The 22,139-nt window shown below is 45.3% G+C and overlaps 1 protein-coding gene across 1 annotated transcript in view; it reads right to left on the bottom strand.

Moving 5' to 3' along the window:
* Positions 1-20,260, bottom strand: part of LOC138662082 (pre-mRNA 3'-end-processing factor FIP1-like) — a 77,684-nt gene extending 57,424 nt beyond the window's left edge. Inside the window, exons 1-4 of the mRNA XM_069747218.1 lie at positions 20,021-20,260; positions 4,840-4,885; positions 3,451-3,523; positions 2,460-2,557 (exon numbers count right to left, since the gene is read on the bottom strand). Of these exons, the coding sequence (XP_069603319.1) occupies positions 2,460-2,557; positions 3,451-3,523; positions 4,840-4,885; positions 20,021-20,150 (347 nt within the window). The 5' untranslated portion in view covers positions 20,151-20,260. The remainder of the gene's footprint in view (positions 1-2,459; positions 2,558-3,450; positions 3,524-4,839; positions 4,886-20,020) is intronic.
* Between the last annotated feature and the right edge of the window lie 1,879 nt (positions 20,261-22,139).

Below are 22,139 nucleotides of genomic sequence, written 5' to 3'. Positions count from 1 at the left end.
CAATGGCACCCTGCTTTTGGCGAGCACCCACAGAGAAGCATGGGATTACCGCCTAAGAAGCCGATAGTCCATTGAGGCATGTGGCTAGGTGACTGGAGGGTCACATTCCTGGCTTCCCCAAATGTATCCATGGGTTCAGTGATGGTCAATGGAGCAAATTTGTATTCTTTCAGCTAAGGCCGTGGTTCTTAAGTTGGCATCCTGTAGAATGTCAAATCTGTGTTCCCCTTGATGGATCTATGGTGCCTTGGCGGCTGTTCTGTAGAGACAGTTAGATATAGACTTGGCACACACTATATGGATGCAGTGGAAACATTTAATCAAGTGCAGTACACACAGTAGATGTTTCGAATCACAGCGACCTTTATCAAAGTACTAAAGTAGTGTACTGTATAGAACGGTGATGGGGCAATGTGTCTCCTAGTTTAGATAATCCTTGTTAATGGTGATTTTAAAGGATCAACCTCTGTATAGGCTGTGGGGTGAAGATGCGGTATCCACCGCTAGTCGCGTATGAGACTAGCGGTGGATACCGCGTCCTCACCCCACACCCTATACAGAGGTCGATCCTTTAAAATCACCATTAACAAGCATTATCTAAACTAGGGGACACATTGCCCAATCACCATTCTATACAGTACACTACTGTATGTACTGCACTTGATTACATTTTTCCACTGCATCCATATAGTGTGTGCCAAGTCTATATCTAACTTCACACGGATTGGGACCCTACTTGAGCACCACGAATATAGTTATGCTAATGGTTTTTCTTATAGTTCTGTAGAGACAATCCTGAAGGCGTCCTGGCTGACGTTCAATAGAGTGTTTTCCTTTCTCTTTGCAGAAGACTAGAAATCCCTTATTATATCAACAACTGTGGTTCAGGTAATCATCCACAGATCATGGGGGAGGTGGGATGAATTTAACTCTCACTGAGTATTTCAGAAATCTGCATAGTTCATCCTTCATGGTTTTGCAGGTCAACAAGCTACATGGCCTTGTAAAATGGGTAATCAACATATTAGTAGACATAGTTTGTTTAATGACCCTGTGTCCCTTTCCTCCTAAGATACCAGACAATAACCTGTGTAAGAGTCAATTTTAATATACATATGACAAGTCTATGGTTCTTGACCCACTGAAGAAAAACAAATTGAACAGATAAGGTCTCCTGGGCTACTGAAAATAGACCTCTGGCATAATTAAGATTATATGTGGTGTTGTCACAACTCCCAGGAGTCTTGTGTCATGTTAACAGCAAAGCACCTTGAGACCATTCATGTTTTGGGTGGCTTTCCAACAAAGGCATTGGTTTCACTCACAAATTTTGCCTAACAACACTGCCATGAATAAAGAATGGAATCTCAACATCCTCCAAGACCAACTTCTCCCAACCATCCAGAAGCAATTTGGTGATGAACGTTGTTTTCTCCAGCATGTGATAACCCAGTGATAACTGAGTGACTCAGTGAACAAAACACTGAAGTTATGGGCCCATGGTCAGGAAACTCCCCAGATCTCAATCCCATTGAGAACCTGTGGTCAATCCTCAAATAGTGGATGGACAAACAAAAACAGAAATTGTAATAAACCCCAATCACCGATTAGACAAGAATCGTTGGGATTTGGCCCTGAAGCGGATATCCAGCTGACAAGAAGAAAAGATAGAAATCTTGAGACATAAGGGCCAACACTGTAAATACTGAGTCTTTATATAAACTTGATGTTCGTCAATAAAAGTTTCAGAACTTATGAAATGCTCATAGTTATACTTCAATACTGATAGAAACATTGACTAAAAGATCTAAAATAGTTAAGCAGGAATCTTTGTGAAAACCAAAATTTGTGGCAATCGCAAAACTTTTTGACCCAAATGTAAGTCACCCATAGTACATAAAAAATAAAAGTTCACAAGCACAACAGAGTCCAATTGGACACTCTTACCTGTGTCATGAGGAGGCCTATGGATATGTTTGGTGCATACATTGAGCGCTTTTCCAGGTGATGAAACAGCAAGTCTGAATGCAACATGACTATAGTCTAACTGCTATAATTGAGCAAAATTATTTGCAGGATCCTTGTGCAGCAGACACATGGGTTTTCCATGGCAGCCAGGTTCACAGAATTGTGTACTCCCAACTAACTGCTGACATATTGGCTGCCTCTCCTGATTAGTAGACCTTGATGATGTTACATACCCATTACGTCATGTGGGGGGCCTACTAATTAGAAGAGGTACCCAAGATGACGGCAGGTAGTAGGAATGTGGCTGCTGGACCAGAGTCCTGAGAAATGTTTTGCCCAACTTTAATGCTGATAAAAATGATCTTTTGCAGCAGCAATTGTTCACATATCATAGCACGACCAATGGAATAAAAATAATTACTAAATTACTATTGTAATGGAAAACAGGTCTCTACTCTTTGACCTACTGGAAAACATAAGTACATACATACAGGCAGGATGGAGCTCCTGTTCGTATGTCGCCAATCGTAACCCTGACATCATCACTATCCGTGTCGCTGTCATCTTCATCAGTACAGTTCTGCGAGAGCTAAATTAAAATGTAAAATGAGAAAACTGTTTTTGTGTTTCTTTGACCTAACTAACTTTGTCAGGTATTCACTCTGTACAATAACAACTCTCAATCAAAAAGGAGTGGCATACCTGCATAATTTGCTTTCACAAGCCAGGTAGCCTGTCACTTTGATGATGTGGGGAGATTATATCAACTATTTAGCTTTTTAAAAGATACTGGACAAATCTCCCCAGCGCATCAATGTTTCCATGTAAAGTGTCAGATGGCCGTGTTCTATCTGTGCTGTTCATGAAATCACCCATGTAAGTGACTAAGTCTGAGAAAAATAAACATACAGCATTAGGATTCCAGATGTGTCTTATGAGTACTGAGGGTTGTTTGGGTTTTATTTTTTTGTTTGTTTGTTTTTTTACTGAGTTATGACCGAGAGAAGTGTTGGAAAAATAATTGTATAAATCAATTGGAAAACAAAAGAAAAAGGAATAAATGACAATTATCTAGTATTTAGAATATTTGGCAGCGTTTGTTTTGCTCAGAGAGCCAGACCGATCAGAATTAGAGAAGGTGCGCATCAGCGTACATCCTCTCATCTTACGGAATCAGGAGGATTATGCAGATCAGAGCGTGATCCGATGTGTTCTGATAAGATGATGGGAAAAAAAAAATTCTCAGTCTTCTCCATTCTGTAATTCTGTGAAAATTGTCCAATGTTTTCCTCGGACTCATTGACTTGTATGCCCATGTGTGCTCCAAATATAGGATCAAACTCAGCTCAGTCAAAAAAACAAAAACAAAAAACAAAATGGACATTTACATGGCCCCATAGAATTACATTGGTCCTAGTGCGATCTGATGTTTTGTCGGATCGCTCTTGGACCAAAAACACAGTCATATGCACAAGTCCTTACCTGCAGTAAATCCTCCTTGGGCTCCATGTTCCCACTAGAGATGTCTTGCAATGTATCACATGACTTGGTATGGCTACAGATACAAAAATCTAAATAATTATGAAAATTAGGTTTGAAGTCCTAGAATCCAGAAATGAACTAAAAGTCTCAGTAGTTATAGAAGCGTAAATGACATGCCACATGGAGCAGGTATAGGAGCAAAAGAGGCCCTAGCTGAAAAAAACAAAAGCAGGCTCCTTTAATCTCTTCATAACAATTAATTTTTGTATTTATGCTTTTATTTTTTTCTCCCTATCTCCCAAAAGTCATCACTCTTTCATTTTACAGTCAACATAGTCCTACAAGAATTCTTTTTATGGAAGAGGAGTTTTGAAAAACACCATTCATTTTACCATGCAATACACTTAAAAACAAAGTATGGTGAAAAAAATTGCATATCTGCCATTTTTTGTTGATTTAGTATTACAATGTTTATTGTGGGTTAAAAATTACCAGTCAACATAACTCTTTGTGTCCGTACAATTAAGAAGATACCAAACATGTACATATATATATATATTTGTGGCCATTCTCTGGAGACATGTAACTTTAATTCCTTTAGAGTTGGGGTTGCATGAGGGTTTATTTTTTTCTTTGCATTTTGGGGTGCTTGTAACATTTTCATTGCAGTTTATTCCATTTTTTTATGCAAGATGACCGACAGAAAAATGACAATTTAGGTGCTTTCATTTTTTTTTCCACTTTTCAGTGTTTATCCTATAAAATAACTAATTTTATTTTTTAATAGATCAGAATTACGAATGTGGTGAGACCATGTATTTAATGTCCAATTTATTTTTAGATTGGAAAAAGATTGCACGAAGGAGGATTCACACATTAACATTTACAAAAAAAAATTTAATCAAAAGAATAAAAATCTAATTAACATTTACAAGTTTTCCCCCTTAGGAGCAGAGATTGAGCAAACTTGGACTCATTAACCATTTCATTCTATAGCTGGACTCAAAATCATCAATTTAATATCAGGATTATGCAGCTATTCTTACATGGACTTTCAAAGTAAATAGACCAGCATCATCAGATTATAATATTTCATATTATATTCCCTTTTTATTGTTAAATCTGGCTATAGATCCGCCTTAAAATGAGTATGTTATGGCCATCTGGAACTGGAATTACAACAAAACTTGTGGATTTGGGTGCATAATAAGAAATGAGACACATTGCAATTCCCCAATATTTCAGGTAATACGAAAGCAGGGAAATCCTAATTTCCAGAGTCAAAATTCCTGTGTGCAGTTCGAACTGGTTTTATGCCCCCAGTATTCTGGTAAGGCAAGTGGATTTAGTGTGTAATGTAAAAAAGCACAGCGGTTTTAGAGAAATTACCCAGGTGTTGATCCAGTCTCTTCGTCATTGTTGCGAGATGGGGATTCTGAAAATGGAAACATAATGAACAAATATGAAAACTTAACAGAACTGGTAAAATGGAAGGACTAATCACTCGGAGACACAAGTGTAAACTGTTCCGATGTAAATTGTGTCTTAATCGGTTTCCCTGCCTTAATATGGCTTCTTTCCAGTATGACAGAAAATTGCACAATCACTTATAAAACTTGTGCATCACTTTCCCTTCTCAGAAATCCGCTGCCTCAGAATGAGGTCGGAGTCACACTAGTGATTTCAAAATCAGTCCGTTGTTGATCCCGAAAAGAGTCAGACGAGTGTCAGGCAAGTGGCATGTGATTTTCATGTGAGTACAATGCGATTCCATGGTGCTGTACATGAGTAGGTACATACAAATTACAGATAACACTTACAGTAAGCAAACTAACAATTACAGACTGATACAGAGGGACAAGGACCCTGCCCTTGGGGGCTTACATTCTACAGAATGGTGGGGAAGGAGACAATGGGTTGAGGGTTGCAGGAGCTCCGGTGTTGATGTGGTAGCTTCCGTAGTGGTGAGGGGGCAGCAGGGTCAGTGAAGGCTGTAGGCTTTCCTGAAGAGGTGGGTTTTCATGTTCCGTCGGAAGGATCCGAATGTGGTTGATAGTCGGACCTGTTGGGGTAAAGAATTCCAGAGGATGGGGGATATTCGGGAGAAGTCTTGGAGGCGGTTGGGTGAGGAGCAAATAAGTGTGGAGGAGAGAAGGAGGTCTTGGGAGGACCTGAGATTACGTGATGGAAGATATCGGGAGATTAGTTCAGAGATATATGGAGGAGACAGGTTATGGATGGCTTTGTAGGTCAGTATTAGTAATTTGAACTAGATACGCTGGGGGAATGGGAGCCAGTGAAGAGATTTGCAGAGGGGGAAGTGGAGGAGTAGCGAGGAGAGAGGGGAATTAGTCGGGCAGCAGAGTTAAGGATGGACTGGAGAGGTGCAAGGGTGTTAGCAGGGAGGCCACAGAAAAGGATGTTGCAGTAGTCAAGGCGGGAGATGAGGGCATGCACAATAATATTAGTAGATTGACGGTTGAGGAAAGAACGGATTCTGGAGATATTTTTGAGCTGGAGGCGACAGGAGGTGGAAAGAGCTTGGATGTGCGGTTTGAAGGACAGGGCGGAGTCAAGGGTTACTCCCGAGGCAGCGGACTTCCGGTACGGGAGAAAGCATGATGTCCTTTGCTGCGATAGATTACTGCAATAGATAGGTCAGGTAAGGAAGATCTATGAGATGGAGGAAAGATGATGAGTTCAGATTTGTCCACATTGAGTTTGAGGAAGCGAGAGGAGAAGAAGGAGGATATGGCTGATTGACACTCCAGGATTCTGGACAGCAGGGAGGTGACATCTGGGCCAGAAAGGTAGATCTGAGTGTCATCAGCATAAAGGTGGTACAGGAATCCATGAGACTTTATGAGTTGTCCCAGGCCAAACGTATAGATTGAGAAGAGTAAGGGTCCTAGAATAGAGCCTTGGGGGACTCCAACAGAGAGAGGGTGGCATGAGGAGGTAGTGTGGGACACGCTGAATGTGCGGTTGGAAAGGTATGAGGAGATCCAGGAGGTCTTTGATGCCAAAGGAGGAGAGGATCTGTAGTAGTAGGCAGTGGTCGACTGTGTCGAAGCAGAGGACAGGTCTAGAAGGAGGAGTACAGAGTATTGTCTGCTACCCTTTGGCTGTAAGTAGGTCGTTAGTAACTTTGGTCAGGGCTGTCTCAGTTGAGTGATGGGGCGGAAACCAGATTGTAGATTGTCAAAGAGCAAGTTAGATGAGAGGTGGGAGGAAAGTTCAGCGTGGACGTGCTGCTCCAGGTGTTTGGAAACGAATGGGAGCAGTGATATTGGGCGATAGCTGGACATAGCTGTTGGATCAAGGGTTGGCTTTTTAATGATAGGCGTGATTGTGGCATGTTTGAAAGCAGAAGGGAAGATGCCAGAAGTTAGTGATAGGTTGAAGAGGTGGGTTAGGGTTGGGATTAGAGTGGTGGTGAGGTTGGGGAGGAGGTGGGATGGGATGGGGTCGAGCGCAGAGGTGGTGAGGTGCGATTTGGAGAGGAGACAATTAAGCCCCCCTTCAGTGATGTTGGATAGGGAAGTTATGGGGTTTGGGCATTGGTCTGGTATACAAAGGGGTTGTGGTGGTTGAACAATGAAGACTTGCCTTGTTTGGTTGATCTTATTTTTTAAAGTGTGTGGCAAAGTCCTCAGCAGAGATGAGGGAGGTTGAAGGGGGCAGTGGGGGTGGAGGAGGGAGTTATAGGTTTTGAATTACTGTTTGGGGGTTGTAGGATAGGGAAGATACGAGGGTTGTGAAATAGGCCTGTTTAGCAGAGGTGATAGCAGATTTAAAAGAGTGTGTTGCTCGTTTGAATGCAAACCGCATTCTAATGACATCTAATGATCCTAATGACATGGGAATGCAATCCATATGCAGTGCGATTTGAACATTATCTTTTACATATAGAGAATTACTCTGTCATTTGAAGATGGTTTTCAAAACAAAATATTTGTCGATAGATAGAAATATGTTAGCGAGAAATATAATCAGCTCTTTGCTTTTGTAGCTTGCTGTACATGTATTTTAGTAATAAATACATTTTTGAAAAAAGTAAAAAAAAAAATTAAAAAAAAAGAACTCCGTTCACCTTACATCAGGCCAAGTGTCATGTGCTACTGACCTGGGGGAATCAGCCCCCAGCTGTCTGTTTTCCCTCTGCTGGTTAATAAAATTTCACGCCACACCTTTTCAGAAATGTATTCATTGATGAAACACATGTACAGTAAGCCACACACACACTGGACTAATTATATATCACGGACATCTTTACATCTACCTATTCTATGTATGTATTTCTATTCTGACTCGTCATGCAGTGATTTTACTGTACGTGGCTGATGAAAATACGATTTTTTTCTCACACCCATTGACTTCATTGTGATTGCGATTTGAAATTCACAAAGAAAATCACAGCATGCTGAGCGTGTACCAGTCAGATCAGAGTTGATAAAAAAAAAATTGCAGATGAGCACTGAATAACATTGGTCACAATACAATACGATTTTTTTATTGGATTGCATTCGTCCGATTTATTCGCAAGTGGGAGCAAGCCCTAACTCTTGACTCTTCCCTGTCCTTCACACCAAACATCCAAGCCCCTACCGCCTCCAAGTCAAAAACATGTCTCTAATTCTTCCTTTCCTCAATCCTAAATCTACTAAAATAATAGTGCATGCCCTCATCATCTCCCACCTTGACTACTGGCATATTCTCCTCTGTGGCCTCCCGACTAACTCTCACACCTCTCCAGTCTATCCTTAGCTCCGCTGCCCAATTAATCCACCTCCCTCCTCACGACTCCACCTCTCCCCTGTGCCAATCCCTCCCAATTTATCAGAGCAACCAGTTTATACTCTAAATGACTTTCAAGGCTGTCCATAATCTGTCTCCTTCACATATCTCCAATTTCTGATCCCTACACAATCTCAGGTCCTTTTATCCTCCACCCTTGAACATTCCCGCTTCCAAGTAGCTTCCATCGAGCATCCCACATCCTCTGAAATTCTGTGCCTCAACATGTCCAATTGTCTGTCACACTTTCATGCAATGTAAAAAAAACTCATTCTTACAGGATATTAGGCAGCTAGCATAACCCCGATACCACCGAAGTGGTTGCAACCCACTGATTTACTGTCTCCTTTCCCATTATCCTGTAGATTATTATCCGGAGAGGGCAGTGTCCTCTTTTTCTCTCAGTACCAATCTGTTAGTTGCCTAAGGCTATGTTCACACATCCAGTAAACATCCGCTAGAATGGATACAGCAGCAATCCGAACGTTGTGCAGACAATTTTTTAGTTCAGCTGAAAAAAATAATTTCAACTTGATCCGTTTCTTACTGAAGTCTAGGGAAAACGGATCCTTTAATAGGAGCGCAGGTATCGCACTCATCTACAATGCAGATAAGCGCACAGAGAAGCAATCTGACCCATTTACACGGTTACTTGGAAGACATTACTGACCTGAGAAATACACACATTTGCATCAATTTGCTCTTATTATATGCACTAGGAAAGTTACAAGAGCAAACATTGAACACATTATATTAACACCCGTAAGAAGTGACACAGTTTTAGGCTGCCGTCACACTAGCAGTATTTGGTCAGTATTACATCAGTATTTGCAAGCCAAAACCAGGAGTGGGTGATAAATGCAGAAGTGGTGCATATGTTTCTATTATACTTTTCCTCTAAGGCCGGGATCACACATGCGAGAAACACGTCCGTGTCTCGCATGTGAAATCCAAGCTCTGGCGCCGGCAATCCAGAGCGGAGCGGGCGGCTCCATGTGTTGCTATGCGGCCGCTCGCTCCGCTCTGGAGTGCCGGCGCCACAGCTTGGATATCACATGCGAGACACGGACGTGTTTCTCGCATGTGTGATCCCGGCCTAATTGTTCCACTCCTGGTTTTGGCTACAAATACTGATGTACAATACTGACCAAATACTGCTAGTGTGACGGCAGCCTTAGCATTATACATCAAGGTAATACAACGCCTCGAAAAAGTATTCCTACCCAGTTAACTTTTCCACTTTTTCAAGTTATATGCACACTTAAACTTATTTTATTGGCATTTCTGTGATATACCAACAAAGTTGCAAGTATTTGTGAAGTGTAAAGGAAATAATACATGGTTTTATAATTATTTAAAAATCTAAATCTGAAAATTGTGTTGTGCATTTGGATCGCCCCCAGACGCAGGGCCACAGGTTACTCGGTACCGGTCCTCTGCTGGCTCAGTTCTGGGGATGTCACGGTGGCTGGACCCGGTCCATGACCCTGCTAAGGGGCGTCCAATAAAGGTGGTACAGTCTGTCAGGGATTCGTGACGCCACCTGTGGTGTTCGGTCAGGGTGACCGACGCTGCTGTGGGGTCCGCTGGGGTGATGGAATGGCAGCTGGATGGTATACCTTCCCACAGGTGAAGTATGTCCCCAGGGCTTCCCAGAAAGGTGGATGGTGATGGTGAGAGGTGCAGTCAATAACGAGGACACAGGGTTGCAGTCTCTTTACCTCTTTACTGAAGACTTCAGGATCCGCAATCCAGAGCACGCTTAACAGGGCTATCTGAGACCGGCCGGTCCGATGGGCACTTCCAGAATTCCCTTTGCAGGTGGAAATCGTTGCCTACCAATAGCGCCTGTGTGTTGTAGTGCTACCCTGCTGAGCATTCGGAATAGTCCTCACAACTTCTGTTCTCGTTCTTTCGTTCTTTCTATTGTGTTCCAGATGTTTCTAGTTCAACGTCCCCCTGGTATGTTATGGCTAGGACGCACCCGTATGATGGGAAGGCCTGGAGGTCTTCCGGGACCCTAGAGACGCCCCTCTCCCACTGTTGCCCCCTATGTCTTCATAGGTGTTTAGGTGAGACAGCCAACCTATAATTAACTGCCCTGCGGAGTTTGAAGTAAGGCGTAGAGTGAGTTACTCCATCGGTGTTCCGGCCACCGGCTACGCGCCTCAGTAGGATGTTGCCTCGGTCTCACGGCACGACTCCTACTGGCTCTCCTTTGTGTTTGATCTCGTTTCTCACTGTCTCACAATATCCTTCGCTTCGTGTCTCTTTCTTAGGATACCGCCGCGAGGTGTGCAGGCGCGGTTCCGTAACGTTCTGTTCTGGTCGCTAGGTGCCTGACAGGGACCCCCCTGTGTCTTCTCCCTGCAACACCCCCTGCCACGGGATGTTGCCTGAATCCAACCCAGTCTGCTTCTGACTAACTTTCTATCCAACCCCTAGTTTTACCAGTGTGAGGAGGGGCCCAATAAATAAAGCCTTTTGCTCCCCCTAGTGGCCGGAGTGTGAAGTGTAATGTGTGCTGGTGATACCTGGTCAGTAGAATTCCTTCAGTGCCATCAGACGTACCATCACTCCCCTTAGTGGCAGAGTGTCATACTGCATCGACCAGATCTCTGGGGCGCTGCACATTCGTATTCAGCCCTCCATAGTCTGATACCCCTAAATAAAATCCTGAATGACCAATTGCCTTCGGTAGTGACATACTTAGTAAATTGAGTCCTCCTGTAATTTTTCAGTATAACTACAGCTGTACTATGAAGGGCTCTGGCAGTTTGTATGAGAACATTAGGGATCATCAGAAAAACCTAGGAACACACCAGGCAGATAAGGGATAAAGTTGTGGAGAAGAGTGAATCAGGGTTAGGTTACAAAAAAAAATAGCCCAAACTCTGAACATCTCACGGAGCACCGTTCAATGCATCAATCAAAAATGGAAGCGTTTTGCAGCTTTAGGCTGTGTGCACACGTTACCTTTTTTTTTTTTTTTAGCTTTTATTGCTATAAAAACGCATTAAAAAACGCATACATATGCATCCCATCATTTAGAATGCATTTTGCAATTTTCGTGCATATGTTGCATTTTTTCCGTGAAAAAAACGCATCGCGGTAAAAAAACGCAGCATGTTCATTAATTTTGTGGATTTTTTGCAGATTTCCCACTATATTATTGCATTTGGAACCTCCGGAAAAATCCGCAAAAAAAAAAAAGCGCAAAACCCACATGTGGATTTCTTGCAGAAAATGTCTGGTTTTGTTTAGGCCAAGTTCACACTGCGTTCAGTAACTACGTTAAACGGACTACGTTACACCGCAGCATAACGCGGTGTAACGTAGTCCGTTAACGCCGCCATTGAATGCAATGTCGGACGCATCGCTAGCGCACGCCCACAATGGGCAGGCGCTAGCGATGTGCCATCATTTGAATGATGGACCCAAGACGCGGGCTGCGTTTCCGGGTCCGTCTGCGCTAGCGCGATGTAGCGCTGGCACCTGCGCTAGCAGCAGCCCGTTAGCGTATGTGCTGAACGGGCTGCTGCTAACGCAGTGTGAACTTAGCCTTAAGAAATTTCTGCAAGAAATCCTAGCGTGTGCACATAGCCTCACCAGCAGATCGCTTGATAGTCTTCTGGTTGGGTCTAAAAGGCCACCGCATTATTTTATATCTGACTACCATCGGATTCCCCGCAATCGCGTCACAACGGTGCTGATTGGGCAATAGGAGTTCACTCCTTCTCACAACCTTTGAAACATTGTGATTTCTATTAATTGCAGTATCTAAAAGTTAAGACATTAAGGGGCTGGCATTCATGGGGATATCATCGAGATCCTGCAAATTAGGTCCCGATTAGGTCGCTGGTCCGAGGTGGTGTTTAGCACCGAAATCTCAGACCTTACCCCTGCATTACCACCCACCGTTCCCTCAAGGAATTTTTGGGTGAATTTTTGATATTGCAGATTTTCTGCAGCAATTCTGCACCCATTAACTAAAATCAGTTTCTTGCATTTTTTTTTTCAAAAATACACAGCATCAAAAACTCACCATGGGAATGTAGACTAACACAGACGAAGCCGGATGGGCCTCCCTTACCTTTAATGGGGTCCTTTGTGTTTCGGTAAGGTTGAATGTCAATTTAATGAGCGAAAAAAAAAAAAAATACACTCAGCATGTGGTTTTACTTTCTTTGGTTACAATGGTGGAGCCTCATAATAATGCTTCAGTGTAGGAGTGAATCAAGTATAAGGGCACATTCTTCTTATTTGCAATGATAAGCGTACCCCTTTGATTCGGTTTATTTTCTCAGTAGTTTTTGAATACTGAAGGTAACCATTTTCTTTCACCATCAATTAGCAAAGGAACAGTGGAAAACTGGTGCCTTCATTGTGGTTAAATGCATCACCAAGAAATTCAATGGTGGGTCCACATTCTGATCCACAAAAAACAGACGAGAATAAAACATGTACTAACTAGAACAAAGAGATTAATTTAAGAAAAAAAACAAAAAACGGGTGTGTGAATAGACTATGGGTCAATGTGCTGTTTGTTTTAAAGATAGGGAGAAGGAGGGGTGCGGACACTAATGAGAAACACTAATGCATGAGTTTGTTCTAATTAGCTGTTCCCAGTGTCAGAAGTGACCGGGTGTGCGGAGTTACACAGCAAAACTCAAGTCAATTGGATAGTGGCTGCAGCTGGGTACTGCACATCTGAACCTATTGATTCTACTAGGGGGCTGATGTGCAGTACAGGGGTCCGGCCACTATTCCATTGACAGATCTGTGCTGTCTAGAACCACACATCAGGCCACCACCGGCACTGGGAGCGGCCGATCGGCAGAGCGGGGATGCCGGCAGTGGCACCACCCCTACCAATCAGTTATTGAAGATCTGTCCCAAGGACAGGTGCACACAACCATAGATTCTCTCATCGGGATGATTATGCAAATCTCTCTGAGAAGATGGAGAGAAAAAAAAAAGAAAGAGGGACAAATGTCTCATCTCATCCGAATGCGGTCCAATGTTTACCACTGACTCGTTTACTTGCATGGCTGAATGCAAAATTGGACATGTGGACATGTGCACGGCCCCACAGGAAACATTGGCCCGAGTGTTCCGATGTTTTGTCAGATCGTATTCGGCCCAAAGATAGGGTCATGGGCACGAGCCCCAAGGATGGAGAATATAAAAGTATTGGACAATGCCTTTAAGGATTCATCAAGGCTTTTAAATGTGTCTGGGGAAAAAAAAAAAAACTTGGCTGCCCATAATTTTTGGATAAGCATTATTGTGATTTTGCATGATAAGACAGGAAGACAAAAACGGCAATATCACTATCAGACAAGAATAAAAACCATAGGCAGCTGCTCTGATGTCTGGTTTACTAATATATAACATATGGCAAATGTTCAACTTTTGGTAGAAATGACGTTCATTGAAGAACATAAAAACAATGCGAAGCTAAAAATTACAGGATTATAGATGGCCTGCTGAAAGTTCCAGGGAAAGAAGAAATAGACCTCAGTTAAAGAGAAGAAAGCCATCACTATAGAGGCGGAACCAGACAAAAGACTGGTAATGGGTAATTACAAAATACAACTACAAATGATGAGACACGGCTTTATTTATAGGTAGGCTACAAATGGAAAATACTGGGAACATAAACTGTTAAGAGTTGTATAAAATAAAAAACAAAAAAACAACATTGTGAGCGTTTCTCTTGAGGAGTTTAATAAGGGATTAGGGATTAATTATTTTCTAGAACGATTCTTCCAACAGGGAATTTGTGTTTATTTGGAAAGCGACACTAAGGCTATGTGCACACGTCAGGTTTTTTTCCTGACAAAATACTGAGAATTCTGCCAGAAAACCGCGTTTTTCTTCGCGCGGATTTCTCGCGGAATTTGCGTGTTTTTTGCGCGGATTTTTTGCCTTTTTTTTTTCCGGAATGTCATTTTTGCTATGAAAACCGCAAAAAATCCGCAAGAAGATTGAGCATGTCCGTTCTTTTTGCGGAATGCGTTTTTTTTTTGCGGAAAAAAAACGCTAACATATGCACAATAAAATGCGGAATGCATTCTAAATGATAGGATGCATAATGTTAGCTTTTTTTACGGCGAAAATCCGCAAAAAAAACGCTAAAAATCCGGACGTGTGCACATACCCTTAGATTAGCAGAGATACAATGCTTAGTCTGATACGTATGGCTATGTTCACACAGCATTTTTAGCTAACGTTCAGTAGCTCACTCATGGTTTACATGCGAACCCCAGCAAAACAGGATTTGAGTGGATGTGCAGACTGGGACATTGACAGCAATGATGCAGAGGGGGGGGGGCTAGATCGTACATCATTTATGGCCGTATACACCTAGTTAAAAGTTGCAGCAAGACAGTGTACTACATCTTAGTGCCTGGCCCCAATAGGTAGGTGGAATTGTGCTTTATTATGAGCTATTGCTTTTGTATGGGGGCCCTCTTCTGTCTGTTTGCCACTTACCCCCACAAACACCAAGGGCCAGCATCAGCACCCCGGCAAGTTCCGAGCCATGTCAGTGCCCGCAAGTGGGCCACCCGATTGATCAGGGCCCCAGCACTTGCGATACTTACCTCTCCCTGTTCTTCAGCAGCAGGATATTCGGAGACTCCTAACTTTGACGTTTCAGGTCAGAGGGCGCGTCAGATCAGGCATCATATCTGTGCGTCTCTGCCTGAACAGTCACAGCGCAGACGGCGATGCTGAGGAGTCCGGAGCAGAGGCAAACAGTTTTTTTTTTTTTAAATGTTTGGAGCCCATCATAAACTACATCATGATATACGGGGCCTATATATCTCATCATATGGAGCCCATCATATATATATATGGTGGGGCCCATTATATATGGGGCATCAAATGGGGCCCATCATACACTGTGGCATCATATCATATATGGGGCCCATCATATATGGAACATCATATGGGGTCAATCGTATATGGAGCATCTCATTGGGCTCATTATATATGGAGTATTGTATGGGGCTCATTATTCTGTATGGAGCCCTCTGTGGTGCCCATAATACTGTATGGAGCAATATATGGGGCTCATTCTGTATGGAGCTCTCTGTGGTGCCCATAATACTGTATGGAGCAATATATGAGGCTCATTATTCTGTATGATGGGCTCTGTGGTGCCCATAATACTGTATAGAGCAATATATGAGGCTCATTATTCTGTATGATGGGCTCTGTGGTGCCCATAATACTGTATAGAGCAATATATGAGGCTCATTATTCTGTATGATGGGCTCTGTGGTGCCCATAATACTGTATAGAGCAATATATGAGGCTCATTATTCTGTATGATGGGCTCTGTGGTGCCCATAATACTGTATAGAGCAATATATATTTTGCTCATTATAATGTATGGAGCACTATGTTTATGACCTATTGTAGAATTTACAATAGATATCACTCATGTAGTGTAATCTTTGGCATTGTACTATACCTATATTTCCCTACTGTAACTGTGCATTATGAATTGTGGTATGTGTTAGAGGGGCCCACTGAGACTTTCGCCAAGGGCCCACGAAAACCTGGAGCTGTCCCTGCTTCCACCTCATTGAATATTGCAGCAGGCTGTATATAGTTTTTATTTTTCTCATGTAGTGGCATCAATCACTCATTGAAATCCATTGTAAATAGAATGTATATAAGGTGGGTGGGATATGTATTTAAATATATTTTTAAAGGTGCTATTGACATAAAATTCTATCAAGATGTTGGTAACAACCCATCCAATTCACACAGACAAATAAATCAAACCATAATTGTCCATAAATTAAGTTACACGTAATAATGAGAAATGACACGGGGGAAAAAAAAAAAAAAAAACATTGAACACATGAATTCCTTTGCTGGTGATAGCAATTTCAATACGCCTCCTGTATGGAGAAACTAGTTGCATGCAATTATAGAGGGTCTCTTTGTGACCCCATACAATATTAAAGTCCCTTTTAGAGGTCCAAGTGCAATAGTAAAATTCCTCTTTGTGAGACCCTTGGAAAAAACTGACATAAAAAAAAAACACCAATGTTAAAAGGATTCTAGAAATGCAATTACAGAGGACAATAAGACTTATTAAACGTACACTTTTCATCTGTGTTCACCTATGAACTGCCTGTGCGAGGGATCATTAAGAAGTTCACCACCAAATATACCGTAACTACATAAACACAAGAGGATAGTACTTTCCTCATTTTGGATGATACTGGTCTAATTAAGTTTATAGGCGCACAAAAAAATTCCAGACAACCAACAGATCCCATACGGAACAAGCATATAAAATCTTTTTCTATGGGTACATTGCCTTTATTATTTTTTCTAGATGAAAATTGGATTCATTTTTATATGCTTGTGTAAAGTTATCCTTACTAAAACATAAGTTAAAGGGATTGTCTGGTCCAAAATGACAAGTCTGCAGTCACTCTGTGTGACTGCAAAACTATGAATTCCTATGCTGTATTTGCCAGTTTCTGACTCGGGATCGGTGGGCACATATGCGTTATACATACTCTCGGCCAGAGCTCAACTAGTGGGCCGCCGGTCCCAGCTCAGAGACCAGTGATACCTTGCTACACGCTGGGGTGAGTGCGGGCATCCATATGTCTGCAGTCACAGTGAGTGACTGCAGACTTATGTTGGACCGAACAACCCCTTTAAGGCTAGGGCTACACAGGTACTTTGGCAACAACAGCCGTGGCACAACCGGAGTTCGCTTGGTACATCATGGTGCCATAGAAGTAAAGGGGGCATCATTGTGACTTCTAAACTACTGCAACAAGCAAGTCGCAAAACTAAAATCAGACGCAGTTGCATTTTTCGCGAGTTGCTTGTCGCGGTAGTGGAGGTGATTAAATATGATGACCCCATTCACTCCTCTACTGTCACAGAGTAGCAGCGATAGCATTGAGCAGACTTAGGTCGCACCATGGCTGTTGAGGTCAAAAGTCGCCGTGTAGTTTTAGCCTAAATGGGTAAAGTTGCAAATTGCTTGTAAGGCTGCCGTCACACTAGCAGTAATTGGTCAGTATTTTACATCAGTATATGTAAGCCAAAACCAGGAGTGGAACAATCAGAGGAAAAGTATAATAGAAACATATGCACCACTTCTGTATTTATCACCCACTCCTGGTTTTGGCTTACAAATACTGATGTAAAATACTGACCAAATACTGATAGTGTGACGGCAGCCTAAAAGCAAGAATCTTCACAATTTACCTGTTATTACAAATCTTCTCTGTTCGCACGAAGAGGATTTTTTAATTCTATAGCTTATAGCTCATTCTACTAGTCTGAACTGTCAGTCATCAAGAGTTCACCATTTCCCAGCAGGAAGGAAGCTGGGGAGCTGCTGAAGATGGGACAAACTCTTTAAGGTCAATGGACGGCTTCCTTTTTCTCAAAAACACTACCACTTCCACAGGAGTAAATGGGTTGATGGTCCCACACACTTGCTACTATTCTATTAATACACGAGCTTTAAAGGGAACCTGTCACCCCGTTTTTTGAGATTGAGCTATAAATACTGTTAAATAGGGCCTGCGCTGTGTGTTCCTATAGTGTATGTAGTGTACCCCGATTCCCCATGTATGCTGAGATATAACTTACCAAAGTCGCCGTTTTCGCCTGTCAATCAGGCTGGTCAGGTCGGGAGGGCGTGGTGACATCGCTGGTTCTTCCTCAGCTTTACGTTGGTGGCGTAGTGGCGTAGTGGTGAACAAGCAGCGCGCGATCTGCGCTGTAATCCCTTGCATCGGTGGGGGCGGCCATCTTCCTGGGGCCGCGCGTGCGCAGATCGAGTGCTCTGCTGCACGGGGCTTCAGGAAAATGGCCGCGGGATGCCGCGCGTGCGCATTAGAGATCGCGGCGGCCATTTTCCCAAAGCCGAGATGCAAACTCGGCTTTGGGAAAATGGCCGCCGCGATCTCTAATGCGCACGCGCGGCATCCCGCGGCCATTTTCCTGAAGCCCCGTGCAGCAGAGCACTCGATCTGCGCACGCGCGGCCCCAGGAAGATGGCCGCCCCCACCGATGCAAGGGATTACAGCGCAGATCGCGCGCTGCTTGTTCACCACTACGCCACTAACGTAAAGCTGAGGAAGAACCAGCGATGTCACCACGCCCTCCCGACCTGACCAGCCTGATTGACAGGCGAAAACGGCGACTTTGGTAAGTTATATCTCAGCATAGGTGGGGAATCGGGGTACACTACATACACTATAGGAACACACAGCGCAGGCCCTATTTAACAGTATTTATAGCTCAATCTAAAAAAAAGGGGTGACAGGTTCCCTTTAAGAACCCCCGTTTTCACAGGGGGAGCAGCAGCTGTCAGACCCCAGCAATCACACATTTATCATCCATCTGGTATAGAAATTATTACAGTAAAACGAAGGTCCATTGCTCCAGACACAAGTATCAGGGAGCGACACCCGAGTCACCCAGGATTTATTGGATTTATTTTACTTATATAACGCCATCATATTCCACAGCGCTTTACAGACATCATCGTACTGTACACAAGAACACGGGCCTTCATGAGCTAGTAGAAAATCTGGCAATATTTCATAGCTACAGCGTTGAGCATGCCCAGGCCACCCCAGTGTCTCCTGGCTCCCCAGGCCCCTCTGGCAACTCCAGCGTCCCCTGGCCATCCCAGCATCCTCTGGCCCCTCTAGCCACCCCATTGTCCTCTGGCTCCCTGGGCCACCCCAGCGTCCCGCATCTCCTGGCCCCTCTGACCATCCCAATGTCCTCTGGCTCCCTGGGCCACCCCAGCGTCCCGCATCTCCTGGCCCCTCTGACCATCCCAATGTCCTCTGGCTCCCTGGGCCACCCCAGCGTCCCGCATCTCCTGGCCCCTCTGGCCACCCCAGAGTCCCGCATCTCCTGGCCCCTCTGGCCACCCCAGAGTCCCGCGTCTCCTGGCCCCTCCGGCCACCCCAGAGTCCCGCGTCTCCTGGCCCCTCCGGCCACCCCAGCGTCCCGCGTCCCCTGGCCCCTCCGGCCACCCCAGCGTCCCGCGTCCCCTGGCCCCTCCGGCCACCCCAGCGTCCCGCGTCCCCTGGCCCCTCCGGCCACCCCAGCGTCCCGCGTCCCCTGGCCCCTCCGGCCACCCCAGCGTCCCGCGTCCCCTGGCCCCTCCGGCCACCCCAGCGTCCCGCGTCCCCTGGCCCCTCCGGCCACCCCAGCGTCCCGCGTCCCCTGGCCCCTCCGGCCACCCCAGCGTCCCGCGTCCCCTGGCCCCTCCGGCCACCCCAGCGTCCCGCGTCCCCTGGCCCCTCCGGCCACCCCAGCGTCCCGCGTCCCCTGGCCCCTCCGGCCACCCCAGCGTCCCGCGTCCCCTGGCCCCTCCGGCCACCCCAGCGTCCCGCGTCCCCTGGCCCCTCTGGCCACCCCAGCGTCCCGCATCCCCTGGCCACCCCAGCGTCCCGCATCCCCTGACCACCCCAGCGTCCCGCATCCCCTGGCCCCTCTGGCCACCCCAGCGTCCCGCATCCCCTGGCTCCCCTTGCCACCCCAGCAGCCAGCATGTATGGAGGCACTGACTTTGGTCAGGACTGGTCATGGCCTCTGAATATAGAGGAGCACTTGGTAAATCATTTTCATCTCCTCTGCTGAGGGCGCCCTTGTGGCAGTGTGCACGACCCTTTCCATTTCTATGAGGTAGAAGACTTTCCATGTCGCCATTGCGGAGGAGCAGCGCCGCTATCCGCACACCTGGCGCAGCACCTACCTGCCCCGTACAGCCACAGCTCCTCCTCCACCCCATCACTGGACGTGCAGAGCGCCGCGTCCTCACCGCATGGCTCCGGTGTTTGCGGAGCGTTCCCGGGCCGCGGAGATGCAGACTCTGCCCCGCTCATTCCGTGCAGGTAGCGGCGAGGTGCAGGCACAGAATCCCCGGAGCAGAGCGCCAGGTGCGTCCATCTCCAGGGGCCCGGACACCTGCTCTCTCCAGGTCCTAGCGCCGCCGGTACACACCGCCTAGCGCTAATAGCTCTCCCCTATTGGCCTTGGTGGAGGCCGCAGGTGCTCGTCCTAATTCTGCATCGTTGTGATGGAAACTTGTCCGGGGTTTCCAGTAGCTACAAAAGCAACTAAACCGGGTGTTAGAGGGGAACCCCAGGCTATATGACGTCACCCAGCAGCTGGACTGGAGAAACTCCGGTGCTTGGCAAACACCCTGTGCTTCAACCGAGGTCTGTGCCTCAGCCGCCCAGGTCTGCGCCTCAGCCGAGGTCTGCAGGATCTTGACGAATTTTATGCATTTCTTTAACGTCACAATCATTTTTTTCATCATTATTGATAGTGGGGAATGAAGGAAAAACTCATCAAGTTGTGATCAGCATTTCAATAAACACTGGACCCCACAAAGAACAGAAACCTGCGGGAGTACCGCTCTGAAAGCCCCCACATGCACCAGCGAGTCCGCACAGCCTAATCCGTGCCACGGGGCGACATTTAGGCCTCAGTCTGCTTATTTTGTGTACAGGAGATTGATCGGTGCTTGTGATCTGCGTTTTAGCAGTATCATCAGTTTGGTCCAAGTTTTATCACTTTTTCTTGGATGAGAATATAAACTTGTCTTCCTTCCTCTATCAGTTACATAAAGAGCGGACAGGACTCTGATGGCGCCCGCGGCCCACGTGTTGTCCCATTTACTGTCCCACGGGCCATAGACTTGTATTGATGATTCGTATCCGACACTTGGACCAGGGCCGGACTGGCCATCGGGCAGTTCTGGCAAATGCCAGAAGGGCCGGTGCCAGTAGTGGGCCGCTGCACGCTGACTCACCCTTCCCTCCCCCAGCGCCGCCGCATTCAACTATACCGGCGTCTATGACGCCAGTACAGTTGAATGCAATGATGGAGGAAAGAGCGTCACCTGATGCTCCCTCTCCCATCATTCACCGCTCTGCCTCTGACACTGCGGGTGCGCGCGCAATCACTGTGTGCCACGCAGTGCAGCGGCAGCCGCCGAGACAGGAGCAGGGAGCAATGCGGGCATGAGGAGAGGAGTGTGCTTTGTTTTTTTTACTGGACTGTGGGGCCATTCGGGGGGGGGGGGGGGGGGGATTGGGAGAGATGTGGGCTCTGCTGTATACTACTATGTGGGCAGTGCTGTATACTACTATGTGGGCTGTGCTGTATACTACTATGTGGGCTGTGCTATATACTACTGTGTGGGCTCTGCTGTATATTACTATGTGGGCTGTGCTGTATACTACTGTGTTGGCTGTGCTGTATACTACTGTGTGGGCTGTGCTGTATACTGCTAAGTGGGCTGTGCTATCTGCTATGCAGGTTGTGCTATATACTATGGGGGGTATATTATATTCTATTCTATGGGGGAGGTCGAGTTATATACTATTGTGGGGGTATATTATATTCTATGGGGGAGGCTGTGTTATATACTGTGGGGGCTGCATTATATATTGTGGGGTGGTGGGCTGTATTATATTCTATGGGATGGCTGCATTATACTCTGGGGTGGCTGCATTATACTATGGGGTGGCTGCATTATATTCTGTAGGGTGGTGGCTGCATTATACTATATGTGGGCTGCATTATACTGTATCAAGGACTATGGGGAATACGTTATACTATATGAAGAACTATGGGGTGCATTATACTATGGGAAGTGAACTGTACTACATAGATGACTATGGCGGTGCATTATACTATATGGAGCACTATGAAGAGTGTATTATGCTATATGGAGGACTGAGCAGTGTATTTTAATATATGTCGGACTTTAGGGAGTGTATTATACTATGTGGAGGACTGTGGTGCACATTATAATATATGGAGGACTATGGGGTGTATTTTACTAAACAAGCAAAATGCTGCAT

The sequence above is a fragment of the Ranitomeya imitator genome, chromosome 2 (assembly GCF_032444005.1).
Source record: "Ranitomeya imitator isolate aRanImi1 chromosome 2, aRanImi1.pri, whole genome shotgun sequence".
NCBI classification, from domain to species: domain Eukaryota; kingdom Metazoa; phylum Chordata; class Amphibia; order Anura; family Dendrobatidae; genus Ranitomeya; species Ranitomeya imitator.
Note: the sequence above shows the minus strand (reverse complement) of the source record. Positions and strands in the feature narration are given on the sequence as shown.